The 15867-nt window shown below is 40.8% G+C and overlaps 1 protein-coding gene across 1 annotated transcript in view; it reads right to left on the bottom strand.

Annotated features, from left to right (window-relative positions):
* LOC126474119 (juvenile hormone esterase-like) overlaps positions 1 to 15867 on the bottom strand; it is an 87153-nt gene that overhangs the window by 25495 nt on the left and 45791 nt on the right. Inside the window, exons 3-4 of the mRNA XM_050101549.1 lie at positions 9046 to 9190; positions 3300 to 3485 (exon numbers count right to left, since the gene is read on the bottom strand). Coding sequence (XP_049957506.1) covers positions 3300 to 3485; positions 9046 to 9190 — 331 coding nt within the window. The remainder of the gene's footprint in view (positions 1 to 3299; positions 3486 to 9045; positions 9191 to 15867) is intronic.

Here is a 15867-nt window from a genome sequence, read left to right as displayed (position 1 = left end):
AGTGCTCATGCACTCTTTGTTCGATCTCTTGCGGAAATTAGGCGTTGGTGCGAGCAGTGATGATAATGGACAGGGGGTACTGCGTCTGTAGTACGCGGCATACGAGAATTTGGATACAAGGGGAAGCACATTCGAATAGGCGAAGTTATTAAGGTGACCGCTCACTACAAGCGAATAATCCGAGTTCGGGTCCCGGTACGGCACATTGGATTTATTTCATTGGATTTATTTCAATGCCCGCTTGCAGCTAATATTCGGAATTTCTATTTTGTCAATTTTTTTTGTATGATGTGCTGCGGAACCAACTCTCTTTGCGTGTGTCTGGAATTTGAGAGGCAGTTTTAATATTAAATAGGATAAATACATTTTAAATATAGTGGAGTGTGACGTGGACTCAGTTTGTGGAGGAACCAGGTCAAGGCCGCCAAGACTCTCACGACCAACGATTGAGCCTCTCTCCAACCCGTCAGCAACATACGTCGAGCCTCATCCCAACTGCCCGTTCTCAAAGAGCTTTGACGTCTCCTGAAACCTTCAGCTAGCCTCCCTCTCTGTCTAGCCATTCCTGCATTCGACCTCACATCGTCTTTGAACTTAACGACACCGCCTGACAAATTACGACGGCTGTTCAAAAAGTAAGGTCCGTTCTGTCGTGAAACGAAAAGCGCAAAGAAATTTGCAACAGTTAGCTGCACTTTCCAGCGACTTCTCTACATAATCGTTGTACCAACTTTCCAATAACCGCATCAAAGAACGCCGCCTGTGCTTTCCACCAATTTTCTATTCTCGTCTCTAGCTCGTTGTCTGTGCCAAATTGTTTTCTTCATAGCCAGAAGTTCATACGAGCAGAGATGTAAATCGGAAGGGACACATCCGGGCGGTATGGTGGGTGATCAAACACTATTCATCGAAAACGCTACAGTAGCGTCTTCATTACCCTGCAGTGTGCGGCCGAGAATTGTCATGAAGAAGGAAATGCATGTGGGGTTGCATGAAACCAGGCACCCAAATTTTGCGGGAGCCGCTATTTTCTAGGCATATTTACGCGGTCACTGCGCACTCAGAACTAAAAGGAGCGACATGACGTGGTCGACGGGCTTGCTAGAGGCTTTGTCAAACACATGAGTGCTGAGCTTCGTCGGTTTTTCACTGTAGTTTCCACTCCCCCCGTCCGATAGGACCTTACTTTCACAATAGCCTTCGCAATTATCTCCGTAGGCATGTTGTAACACCGAAAATGCAGGATGCATGGCACCTGCTACCAATATATAATTTTTTTTAACTGTATTTAAATATTTGTAATGTAAATGCTTTCTTTTATTAAGTAAGGACATTGATTCACTGTATGTGTACATTTAGGTATAAGTCTGTTGACGTTTCATGGTATTCATCTGTGTTTCACTGTGAAAGTTATAAGCTCTGGGGAAAAGCCAAAGGAGTTGTTATTTGCATCGACTAGCAACGATAACAGCAATGCTTGTGCGTTGTAAAATCGTTGGGTAGGGAGTTGTTGCGCAGAGCGCGCGGAGAGAGGGAGAGACAGGTTCCAACGCTTGTAGTGTGCGGAAGTGTAGTGTTAACACTTTCGCAGTAGAGAGTACGATTTTCGGCCGCATCGTGTACGCACGCCGGCCATATGTCTAGAGCAGGAGTACGGACAGTGGACGGGCAGAAGAAGCTGTATTAATTACGATTGCCCGTTCCTATAATTAGCCGTGGCTCCACAGTGTGCTACCGCCTTCAACAACAGCAGAAGTTCCAGCAACACAGTTTCGTCGTCGGCTACGAGTTTAGTCGTATGCAAAGCACTGAAGTAACACTGTTCATTGGTAAAAAGTATTAACGGCTAACCCAGCAGCACAACTGAATGTGATTTGATTGATAAGATTTATTTAAATAATAATCATTTGAACTCAGGGCGATTGTGTCCTCATTGCCCCCAGACATTGTTACCAAGCAGGATCCTCGTTCCTTTTCTTCCTAATATGTTAACTGAGTGTCATGAGAAACAAATTGTATAGTTACAGTCAGTTTATTAATGAATAATTTCTCTCTTAAGAATTTTAGCCTCAGTCTACTTTCAATTAACTGCTGTACATCAGAGGTTTCAGCATATGACTAAAGTAAAGCTATTTCATTTTTCAAGTTTGAGAATCAATCACTGGAAAAAATCCAAATCTAAAGCAATGCACAAATTAAGAGTGCGAAAGTTTTATTTATTTTACATATAGCTTGGAGCACATGGCTGTTTGGTTTGGTATGTATTCTAGTGTTTAATTCTGTTCAAGTCAGTAAAAAAGGGCCAGTTGTTCAGACAATAATATGAAATCCAATTTGCAAAATAAGTGACGGCAAAAGTAAAAAGTGCTTGCTTTTTTTCTAAATTTCTTTGATGACGTCATGCTGAGGTCACTGAAAGTCATTGTTCACGTCACGAAGTTCAGTACTAACATACACTTTAATTGCATATTTTCAAATCATTACTCGATTGCCCTTTTTCAATATTTAATGCCAAACATAACGTAAGAGTGACTTCTCAGTTTTCTTTATCATTAGAAACTCACTTAAAATTAGTGTGAAAAAAAAGAAAAATCGTGGCAACCTTTAGTTGCCACGTCAGTGTTTAATAATACATGTTTTTCTTTTCCATAATCTTGTACAGGATTTTGGATTTAAATTGCCCTAGTGGGCTGACCACCGTTAATTACTTCCTTTTCGTTCATTAGTGTAACTTTTGGATTCATGATCAGTGGTACCCCTATCTGTTCGGTGTTGTTCGTGAGTGAATGCACAAAATAACTTTCATGTTCCAAATTATAGCTCTGTTCGGTTCAATTACTTTTACTTTTAGTAGACTTTCGAGGTTGTGCACTTTCCTCCTACTTATCGGTATCATTTCCTTAGGGAAGATAGCCTTATACAATTAGAAAAAATCCATTAGGCATACATGCGATCCACGGTCATATTTTATATCGCAAGCAGGATAGGCCGATTAGTAAGAGGGAGGTTACAATGTGTTGAGTACCATCACAAGTTCGATTGTATGAACGACACGGATTAGGTCTACTGATAAGGGGGAACAGCTTCCATAAGTGTCCCTTCACAGGAGTTACTTCAGAACAAACACTTGGAGTGACAGTTCATTGCAGTTCCAAGAGACTGGGTTGCGCACAAATGATAAATATGGATGCGTCTGTACCCGTATCACTGTGAATATTGAACAGAATCTTAAAATTACAGTTGTAAACACACATTTGGCAATAGTCTCTCGATGTTCAACACAAATCGCTCGTTCTTACCTTCCGCCTTAGGAGACAGCATGAGGTAATGCACGCTGGCGGCTCCTGCACTGTTCCCAAATATGGTCACGCTGTTGGGATCGCCGCCAAACGATTCAATGTTTTCTTTGACCCATTTTAGGGCCGCCACCTGATCCTTCAATCCGAAGTTCCCTGGAGCAGCTTCATCTTCAGTACTGAGGAAACCTTTACAAATAAAGCATTTCAGTAATGTTTACATCACTTCAGGTACAGTATAGACCTACATCACATCTCAAAATACAACAGCCAAATAACCATGTATTTGTAGATGTCCCACCGTCCTATATTCTTCGCGAAGTCTGCGAGTGCCAAATTCGTTATTTTTTCGAACAGTTTGTTAACTGTTACTAAAAAACTAGTAGAAGGCGATAATACAATACAGTAACATGTTCCTGCCTCCGTTGAGTTGACACGCGCTACGGGCTTTTTATATTCATGATAAGAACGACCAACTGCAGCACATCTTAATGTAATTTTCAGTTGCTAATCTGCCCAATGTTACAAAATGCTCTTTTTTATTCACTGTGAAATTTCCCACAAATACGGGTAAAGAATTACTTTACTTTATATCAGACATAATGTCCCTTTCTCAAACCTATAATAAAATCTTAGTTGATGGGGAACACAGCTGGAAAACGTAATCAAGAAAACATATTGCTAATTCTTGATTTACGAAGGCCGTGGGCCAAGACATAATTCTCTGCTTAACGTTTCCTCTTCGACTGCGGGAGACTTTATCAGAGGCTTTAACGTCTCAAAAAGCTACTACAGACTCAAAAACGAGCTCAGCAAACCCAGCTGTATGTATCCATGCAGCGCTCGGTATCTGACGTACCAGCAACACAAGTAGTGGGTTTCAATTTAATGTTTTCCCCCTTATTCTTAGTAGAATTGTAATCAAATTAGTGGAAGAAATTGCGAGGAGTCGGTTGACCATGTCGCCATTTTGTGTATGGTGTTAGTTGTATTGTGCAATAACATCTACGCTCCCAGATCGCAGATACTACAGTTTATAACTTCTAACAAGGGAACCTCCCCATCGCACCCCCCTCAGATTTGGTTATAACTTGGCACAGTGGATAGGCCTTGAAAAACTGAACACAGATCAATCGAGAAAACAGGAAGAAGTTGTGTGGAACTATGAAAAAATAAGCAAAATATACAAACTGAGTAGTCCATTGGCAACATAGGTAATATGAAGGAGGATAGAAGTGCACGGTCGCCGTGGTCCCGTGGTCAGCGTGAGCAGCTGCAGAGCGAGAGGTCCTTGGTTCAAGCCTTCACTCTAGCGAAAATTAAATTTTACTTTCTTTATTTTTGCAAAGTTATGATCTGTCCGTTCGTTCATTGACGTCTCTGTTCACTGTAACAAGTTTAGTGTCAGTGTTTTGCGACCGCACCGCAAAACCGTGCGATTAGTAGACGAATGGACGTGCCTCTGCAATGGGAACCGAAAACATTTGATCCAGTAAAACACGTCTTATATATTCTATACGACACTGGTGACGGCATGTGCGTCACATGACAGAAATACGTTGTGGACCCACCTAACTTGCACACTTGGCGAATGGGTAAAAAGATTCTTCTACCTTGCCCGATTTAGGTTTTCTTGTGGATGTGATAATCACTCCCAAAAAAGTGATGAAAACATAAGAGTGTGTCACATAAACTGCAACAAATGAACGCAACAGTTTCACAGTCGCACAGTTTCCTCTGTGCTCTCTCAAAACATATGTTTTTAACGTTTTCAAATTTTTCCGTGTGTAGACCTGTATATGTCCAAGGAAATCTGAACATGTCCTGGAATTTTGGAGAGCGAAGTTGATTATGTTTGAGTGCCTGAACTCTGATAGTTGCCTGAAAATAAAAATTTTCAGTTGATGGAAGACTTGAACCAAGAACCTCTCGATCCGCAGCTGCTCACGCTAACCACGGGACCACGGCGCTACTGAGCTCGCATCATTCAAAAAGTTGCCTATCTCGCACATGGACTACTCAGTTTGTATATTTTGATTATTTTTTCATAGTTATACACAACTTCTTCCTGTTTTCTCGACTGATCTGTGTTCAGTTTTTCAAGGCCTATCCACTGTGCCAAGTTATAACCAAATCTGAGGGGGGTGCGATGGGGAGGTTCCCTTGTAAGTATCTATCCGGAATAACGGATCCACGGCTATATTTATTTGATTTACAGATCAAGAGAAGTGGGAACGCTATCTGTGACTTAATGAGAGGGAAGAAGTTCAAATAATTATGTTTATTCAATTGCAAGTTACATATGCTAAATCTTAGTGGGGTAACACCATAACCTTCAAAGTCTCCATTTAGCGCAGTGCGACAAATAGTCGCCATTGGCAAAAGGTTCCTCGTATGTTAAAAAATATATCGGTTCAACCACTTGTTTATAGTGTAAAACACTAATATTGACGCGTTTCGGAAGTCAAGCTGCCATCATCAGAATAATAAAAAGTAAGAGAACCTGTTTAAACTCGCTAAAATAGAACATGCACCAGGCACAATAAAATTGATAATAAACTTAAAACATTGTGGCTACTTCCCTTGCTGCAGTCGTGTCTTCCACATAGTCGTCAAAATATTAAAAACTCTAAAATCGTGTCGCCTGTGGTGTTCAACATCAAACAACATGGCTCTCTCCTCTATCGTCGTAAACCGCCCGTGCGTCTTCGTTGATACCACACACCAGGTAGCCAAACACGACACTGAAACGCAAGTGAGCTCAGGCGCAAGTAAACAAGGAAGTCACAGAGATGTCCATACAAACAGATAACGTATACATGTTCCAAGGACCTCATGAAATGATAGTATCCTGCCAATTGCTAACAATGTAGTTACTAAAGGAAACCAGTGAAATGTTTGAAAAAGTTATTTGTATCACCAGTTAGCTGTTCATTCAGTGTGTTCTGATTATCCACGCTATGTATAGTAATTTCCAGTTGTTCTAGTAGATCCAACTTTTTGCCTTTGTCCTGTTTATGTAAAATAATGAGATCCTTATCTATTGCCAACTTGGGGTGTCCCGTTTCCCAAATATGCGTGGATACAGCTGACTTTTCGAAATTATTAAGCCGGAAAGCATCGCTATGTTCTTTGTAACGTACTTTAAAGGACCTACCAGTTTGGCCTACATAGCTTGCCTTGCACGTGTTACACTGAATTTTATAGACCGCCAGCTGTCTCATATTTATCGCTTTCCTGCTGTAAATTATTTTTTAGTTTAAACCGCAGCGTATTATTGGTCTGAAAAGAGGTATTAACTTTAAAAGGTTTGAAAATGTTAGCCACTTTTTGCGAAATATCACCGAAGTATGGTATTGTGACTCTCGTAATATTATTTGCGATATTCTTCCTTGCATTCGCGCGCTGTTTCTGTCGTATTAATTTATTAACAACGTTTTGGTGATATCCGTTAGCTCTAGCTAGTTGTTTCACGATGTTCAGCTCAGTCATTCTATCTTCTTCAATCATAGGGACTCTAAAGGATCTATCAAAGATCTAAAAGCAGAAAGTTTCTGGATATTAAGATGGCAGGAATTATTTTGTATCAACACATCAGTTGTGGTTGGTTTCCTAAATATGTTAAAAACATGCCTACCATTTTGTTTCCTAATACTTAGGTCGAGAAATTGCAGTTCACCATTTTTCTCTTCTTCCACAGTGAATTAAATTTTACCGTGTAACTTTTTACATTGTCTCTCCAGTTTTAGTAGGAAATGTGGGGGTGAGTACTTACAGGGTGACAATTACTGAACTGCATTAAAGAAACGTAAATTAGTTATAAACCACGGCGTGCACACACATTATTCAACGTTTAAACGTCACTACAGATATTCGGATGAAGGTTACTACATTTTTGATATGTCTTCCATCATTGGCGATGATGTGGCGCAGCCGAATAACGAAATTCTATATACCCGCTGAAATATCGGAACATCGACTCTGTTTTTAGCTCAACAGTGGTTTTGGGGCTATTGCTGTACACCTTGTTAATATAGCCCTAAAAAAAGGAGTCGAATGTGTTCAGATCCAGAGAATATGGCAGCCAATCGAGACCCATGCCAGTGGCCTCTGGTTACACCAGAGCGAGATTGCAGTCCCCAAAGTGCTCCTCCAGGATATCATACACTTTCCTACTTTGATGGCGTCGAGCTCAGTCTTGCATGAACCACATCTTGTTGAAATCGGGTTTACTTTGGATAATGGAGATGAAAACAACTTCCAAAACCTTCATGTACCGTTCGGTACTCACCGTGACGTCGAGGAATATCGCACCAATTATTTTGTGACTGGAGATTGCACACCACACAGTCACAAGTTGAGAGTAATTATATTTCTCGATCATGAAATGTGGATTTTCAATCGCCACAATGCGCCAGTTTTGCTTATTGACGAACCCATGAAAGTGGGCTTAGACGATAAACCAAACCATGCATGCGCATATTAATTCCAATCATGCCCTGCGGCCAACTGTGCAGTTTCAACGACCTAACGCAAATGGTTCAGAAATTATGGCGATTTTATTTCATACAGTTCAATAATTGTCCCCCTGTACGGCATGACACACAAACACTACTCATTCTCAACGATATGTGTACACATGTGCTGTATGTGTCATGTAAGTTATTCGTAAACATTATCCAAATCATAACTTTCAATGTATAAACTGTGCGCTACCAAGTACTCTGTGGAGGCTCCAACCCGCTTCGCTAACACACGCCCCCCAAAACAGGCATCGGACTATGAGGAAAGTAGAGCTTAGCTGATTGTAGGGCAGTATAGTTTACATCAAATGGCAGCGCCACCGTACACTGTACAATGCGAAAGTAAAAGCATGCGGTATGAACACTGCATTTGCTTCATCCACTCTTCAAGTCAACGCTCAATACAGTTAAGATCTCGCGACATTTAATTTCCATCATACCTCTATTTTCAGTCATACCATACAAAATGTAATTCTAGCTCTAGTCTCAGTCTTACAAAACGACGTTTAAAACTGTCTGTACTTTGGACACGTAACGATATATACTACTTACTTCAGACTCGCGCTCGTTTCTTCATGAAACAATTGCTCTCCATAACTCAATCATTTGTATCTCTGGGTACACGGGCATTTATCTTCATATTAAAACAACAATTAATTCAATCTTTTACTATACCTACGGCCTACCTGTTTCCTCGCGCCTACGTACGTGATAGGTTTAGGATTTTTCTTAACAGCCCACCGCACACGATTGAACGTTCTGCCAAAGCACTACCGCGCATTGAAGAAATCACTAGATAACTAATTAGTCAAAAACAACCTATGCAAGTACCCAGCGAAGAATTCGGTTGTTACCAAACTAATCTTATTCCTACCTTTCACACAAATTTCGGTTACCATAACAACTATGACTTGAATGATGCTTTCTCTTTGGTCAGTGGACATCAAATATGTTATTTATGTATCTCAGTACATACACTCCGATCGTTTCGTTCTGTCGAACATCCTTTGAACAAATCTCATGTTTTATTCATACAATATGACCACGCCCACAGCTGAGGATATTTTTACAATTTACTCTGGTAGACATCACAAAAAAATTAATGTCTACTTTTAAACAAGAACACATTAAATCGCTTTATCAGGTCAAACGCCCACATGAAGACTTGTGACTGAGTACTGCTACTTCTGTCATTTGGTATTCCATTTTTCTTTGAGTTTACTTACCCAGAGGGCCGAGGCGGTAGTTGATAGTAACGAGGACCACGTCGTGGTCCATTAGGTAGTTGGGCTCATACCATACGGCGGAACCGGCGAACCAGCCACCTCCGTGGATCCAGAACATCACAGGTAGCGGCTGCTCTGGATTCAGCTGTGGAAATAAAACGTTAGCATCTGTAATATCATTAATTTGCCGAAAGATTCCAAAAAACTTCATGTAACACCCAACAGACTTTGCGCAAATAATATGACATTTATAATAGACGAACGTATTCAGGTTTGAAAAGCAAGTGTCCTCTTCGCGATACGGAAATCTAATTCTTCTAACCTCTCTTCCCGGTTAGGGGGGCTATTTGTATTTGTAAGGCCGACATGTAAGAGATGCTTCACTTAGAACTTTAAGATTGTCCGAAATAAGTATTAATGTTTCTGTTGACAAAAGTAATATGTACTCTATAGCAACAGTCCAGGAATACACTCTTTGATATTCCGACTATGCAGGGGTAAAAAAAGAGAGCGAAAGATTACATACAACTCGTACGGACAAGGGAACCTCCCCATCGCACCCTCCTCAGATTTAGTTATAAATTTGCATAGTGGATAGGCCTTGAAAAACGGAACACAAATCAATCGAGAAAACAGGAAGAAGTTGTGTAGAACTATGAAAAAATAAGCAAAATATACAAACTGAGTAGTCCATGCGCAAGAAAGGCATCAAGGACTAAGGAGTGCCGTGGTCCCGTGGTTAGCGTGAGCTGCTGCGAAACGAGAGGTCCTTGGTTCAAGTCCTCCCTCGAGTGAAAAGTTTACTTTTTTTATCTTCGCAAAGTTATCATCTGTCCGTTCGTTCACTGACGTCTCTATTCACTGTAATAAGTTTAGTGTCTGTGTTTTGCGACCGCACCGCAAAACCGTGCGATTAGTAGACGAAAGGACGTGCCTCTCCAATGGGAACTGAAAACATTTGATCGCAAGGTCATAGGTCAACCTATTCCTGCACAGGAAAACACGTCTGATATATTCTATACGACACTGGTGACGGCATGTGCGTCACATGACCGGAATATGTTGTTGACCCACCTAACTTGTACACTTGGCGAATGGATAAAAAGATTCTTCTACCTTGCCCGATTTAGGTTTTCTTCTGGATGTGATAATCACTCCCAAAAAAAGTGATGAAAACATAACGGACGGACAGATAATAATTGTCTGAAAATAAAAAATCAAACTTTTCACTCGAGGGAAGACTTGAATCAGGGACCTCTCCTTCCGCAGCCGCTCACGCTAACCACGGGACCACGGCGCTCCTAGGCTCAGAAGCTCCTTGATGTTGCATATCTTGCGCATGGACTACTCAGTTTGTATATTTTGCTTATATTTTTTAATAGTTCCACACAACTTCTTCCTGTTTTCTCCATTGACCTGTGTTCCGTTTTTCAAGGCCTATCCACTGTGCCGACTTATAACTAAATCTGAGGGGGGTGCGATGAGGAGGTTCCCTTGTGAGTAGCTTTGAGGATAAAAGAAATTTGTGGCGTAACTTGACTAAAAGAAATGATCGGTTGGTAGGACACATTCTGAGACATAACCAATTTAGTACTGGAGAGAAGCGTGTAGAGGCTGGAGGGGTTGAAACCTGTAGAGGGAGAACAAGACATAAATACAGTAAGCAGGTTCAAAAGGATGAAAGATGCAATTGTAAATCGGAGATGAAGATGCTTGCACAGGATAAATTAGCGTGGAGAGTTGCATCAAACCATTCTTCCCATTGAAACTCACAACAACAATAACAGTTCGATTTATTTTATTTATTTATATAACCGCATCTGATTATGGCTGCCAGGCCCACTCTTACACTGAACCTGGGTTTTTCACATATAGTATCTGTTTCATATCATAGTTACCTTACAAATATCAATTTTACTGTAAGTGACGATGTGAGTAAATAATACTAACTATGAACTAATAAAGTTAATAGTGGCAGTACTTGGTACTATTGCTGTTGCTGCTACTAATAGTCTTAATAGTAATAATAATAAGAAGAATAATGGCAATAATGAAAATAATGATTGTGGCAGATACAAAAAGACTTTGTTGGTGAACAAAACAGATGTTGGAAATGAAATTTAAGGAGACTGGACAAGCTTAGAATACTGGGAAATGAGGAAGATCTGCTTGGAAAGAAGGATGTACAAGGGTAATGAGCGCGTACAGGGCCAATGGCGAACATTATTGTTGTTTTAATAGATATTTTATTAACTATTACACAGATCGCTAACAGTTCTCTCCAGAGTCTGGTTCCTGCTACTAAAAAGGGCTTTCAGAAAATGGGCGAATGATGCAGTGCGACAGAAACGATTTTGCTCTGATGGGAATGGGTGTTTCCGCCATCATTGTTTACACAAGAGGGTTAAGCTCGACCACAGATATGGGGGACAGTGTACGTTGATAAGACAATGGAGAAGCCAGAGGGTGAGGAAATCTCTGCTCTTGTCTGCACGCAGCCAGGATAGCTGCGGATATGACGGTGAAATATTATCAAAGAATCGAAACTCACAAATATAACGAACACAGCCATTCTCAACAGTTCCAGGTGCCTTGAGCTTTCCTTTGAAATGACTTGCAGGATAACTTGCTGTAGTCAATAATTGGAAGTGTGAGTGATTGTTGTTGTTGATGTTGTTGTGGTCTTCAGTCCAGAGACTGGTTTGATGCAGCTCTCCATGCTATTCTATCCTGTGCAAGCCGCTTCATCTGCCAGTACCTATTGCAGCCTACATCCTTCTGAATCTGCTTGGTGTGTTCATCTCTTGGTCTCCCTCTACGATTTTTACCCTCCACGCTGCCCTCCAGTACTAAATTGGTAATCCCTTGATGCCTCAGAACATGTCCTACCAACCGATCCCTTCTTCTAGTCAAGTTCTGCCACAAACTCCTCTTCTCCCCAATTCTATTCAATGTCGCCTCATTAGTTATGTGATCTACCCATCTAATCTTCAGCATTCTTCTGTAGCACCACATTTCGAAAGCTTCTATTCTCTTCTTGTCTAAACTATTTATTGTCCATGTTTCACTTCCATACATGACTACACTCCATACAAATACTTTCAGAAACCACTTCCTGACACTTAAATCAATATTCGATGTTAACAAATTTCTCTTCTTCAGAAACGCTTTCTTTGCCATTGCCAGTCTACATTTTATATCCTCTCTACTTCGACCATCATTAGTTGTTTTGTTCCCCAAATAGCAAAACTCCTTTACTACTTTGTCTCCTTTCCTAATCTAATTCCCGCAGCATCGCCCGACTTAATTCGACTACATTCCATTATCCTCGTTTTGCTTTTGATGATGTTCATCTTATACCCTCCTTGAAAGACACTGTCCATTCCGTTCAACTACTCTTCTAAGTCCTTTGCTGTCTCTGACAGAATTACAATGTCATCAGCGAACCTCAAAGTTTTTATTTCTTGTCCATGGATTTTAATGCCTACTCTGAACGATTCTTTCGTTTCATTTACTGCTTGCTCAAGATACAGATTGAATAGCATCGGGGAGAGGCTACAACCCTGTCTCACTCCCTTCCCAACAACTGCTTCCCTTTCATGTCCCTCGACTCTTATAACTGCCATCTGCTTTCTGTACAAATTGTAAATAGCCTTTCGCTCCCTGTATTTTACCCCTGCCACCTCCAGAATTTGAAAGAGAGTATTCCAGTCAACATTGTCAAAAGCTTTCTCTAAGTCTACAAATGCTAGAAACGTAGGTTTGCATTTCCTTAATCTTTCTTCTAAGATTAGTCGTAAGGTCAGTATTGCCTCACGTGTTCCAATGTTTCTACGGAATCCAAACTGATCTTCCCCGAGGTCGGCTTCTACCAGTTTTTCCATTCGTCTGTAAAGAATTCGTGTTAGTATTTTGCTGCTGTGACTTATTAAACTGATAGTTCGGTAATTTTCACATCTGTCAACATCTGCTTTCTTTGGGATTGGAATTATTATATTCTTCTTGGAGTATGAGGGTATTTCGCCTGTCTCGTACATTTTGCTCACCAGATACTAGAGTTTTCTTAGACCTGGCTCTCCCAAGGCTGTCAGTAGTTCTAATGGAATGTTGTCTACTCCCAGGGCCTTGTTTCGACTTAGGTCCTTCAGTGCTCTGTCAAACTCTTCACGTAGTATCATATCTCCCATTTCATCTTCATCTACCTCCTCTTCCATTTCCATAATATTGTCCTCAAGAACATCGCCCCTGTATAGACCCTCTATATACTCCTTCCACATTTCTGCTTTCCCTTCTTTGCTTAAAACGGGGTTTCCATCTGAGCTCTTGATATTCATTTCTCCAAAGGTCTCTTTAATTTTCCTGTAGGCAGTATCTGTCTTATCCCTCATGAGATAAGCCTCTACATCCTTACATTTGTCCTCTAGCCATCCCTGCTTAGCCATTTTGCACTTCCTGTCGATCTCATTTTTGAGACGTTTGTATTCCTTTTTGCCTGCATTTTTGTATTTTTCCCTTTCATCAGTTAAATTCAGTGTCTCTTCTGTTACCCAAGGATTTCTACTAGCCCTCGTCTTTTTACCTACTTTGCTGCCTTCACTGCTTCATCTCTCAAAGCTACCCATCCTTCTTCTACTATATTTCTTTCCCCCATTCTTGTCAGTTGTTCTGTTATGCTCTCCCTGAAACTCTGTACAACCTCGGGTTTAGTCAGTTTATCCAGGTCCTATCTTCTTAAATTCACACCTTTTTGCAGTTTCTTCAGTATTAATCTACAGTTCATAACCAACAGATTGTGGTCAGAATCCGAATTTGCCCCTGGAAATGTCTTACAATTTAAAACCTTGTTCCTAAATCTCTGTCTTACAATTATATAATCTATCTGAAACCTTTTAGTATCTCCAGGCTTCTTCCATATATACAATCTTCTTTTATGATTCTTGAACCAAATGTTAGCTATCATTAAGTTATGCTCTGTGCAAAATTCTACCAGGCGGCTTCCTCTTTCATTTCTTACCCCCAATCCATATTCACCTACTACGTTTCCTTCTCTTCCTTTTCCTACTGTCGAATTCTAGTCACCCATGGCTATTAAATTTTCATCTCCCTTCACTACCTGAATAATTTCTTCTATCTCATCATACATTTCATCAACTTCATCATCTGCAGAGCTAGTTGGCATATAAACTTGTAGTACTGTAGTAGGCGTGGGCTTCGTGTCTATCTTGGCCACAATAATGTGTTCACTATGCTGTTTGTTGTAGCTTACCCGCACTCCTATTTTACCTCCGGCATATTTTACCCAAGAGAACGCCATCATCATTTAATCATACAGTAAAGCTGCATGCCCTCGGGAAAAATTACGCTGTAGTTTCTCCTTGCTTTCAGCCGTTCGTAGTACCAAAACAGCAAGGCCGTTTTGGTTAGTGTCACAGTGCCAGATCAGTCAATCATCCAGATTGTTGCCCCTGCAACTACTGAAAAGGTTGCTGCCCCTCTTCAGGAACCACACGTTTGTCTGGTCTCTCAACAGATACCCCTTCGTTGAGGTTGGACCTACGGTACGGCTATTTGTACCGTTGAGGCACGCAAGCCTCCCCACCAACGGAAGGCGGAAGGTCCATGGTTCATGGGGGGGGGGGGGGGGGGTGTAAGTGATTATACAAGTTTAGAAAGCTCTTCCTTCTTGACCTGAAAAATAAACTTGTAAGTGATTATACAAATTAATTTTTCAGGTCAAGAAGGAAGAGTTTTTTATATTTCTGTAGGCAATGTGCAAAAAGGCATCAGCTGTTACGTGCTCAGACCAATTACCAATTTAGATTTTCATCTGTTATTACTCCCAGTCTCTTTGCTGAAGGAGAGAGGTATGTATTTTCCATTTAGGGTTACAGTTGGTAGGGATTCCCGATATTTCGGGCTAATCATCATAGAATAACTAACCAGACAACTTGGGTTTTGGATGGGTCGAACTGTAGCCCTATATTCCCTGCCCATTTTAATAGTGCTGAGAGATCGGTACTGAGATTTTCGTTAGCTGTTTTTAGGTTTATTGGCTTTGCACTTAGATACAGTCAGAGATCGTCAGCGTACATGTGTGACAACTAGAGATCATCAGCGTACATATGGTATAAGGCAGTATAGGACCAATCCTGGGGTTTTCCTGATACTACCTGCCTCCATTGTGACTTTATAGTGGCGGACACGACGCATTGCTGGCGAAACGTCAGGCACGAGCGAAATTATTGCACTGCACTTGGTAAGAAATTTAGGCTGCTAAGTTTGGCAAGAAAAATGTCGGAGTCGACAGCGTCAAAATTTTAGTTCTTACCAATTGTGCAAAGCGGCACCACCAATTTGGATCTAGTGATCACAATGGCACATTAAATTTTTCTATAGTCACAAATATAGTACACATATTTTGCTCAATCAGACAAGCATCTATGGTTCTACAACGTGTTCGATTTCAGTTTCCGGAGGTGTTTGGTACACCAGCAACCTCATGTGACCCCAATGGAAAATATCCATCATGCACCCATCACAGAAGATTGTAGTTTATGTTTTTATGTACTGCCACTTACACCGATTCTGACTCACATGCTTTATTTCCGACGGTTGGTCTCTTATCTCAAAACATATTAGCAGCCTTCACCGTCCGCATCAGTTTGATCCCGAAGTTTTTGGCACTATCTCGTGTGGAAATTAATAACACATACTCGAATCCGATGTTAATGTTTACAAGTCATTTTAACTATTGCATATACACTATTTTCCTCATTAGTTATGTTTCTATGTGCTGTCCAGCTGTGGTCAGTGAGTTATTGC

This window comes from Schistocerca serialis, chromosome 4 (assembly GCF_023864345.2).
Source record: "Schistocerca serialis cubense isolate TAMUIC-IGC-003099 chromosome 4, iqSchSeri2.2, whole genome shotgun sequence".
NCBI lineage: Eukaryota > Metazoa > Arthropoda > Insecta > Orthoptera > Acrididae > Schistocerca > Schistocerca serialis.
This window is presented reverse-complemented; position numbering and strand designations above follow the sequence as displayed.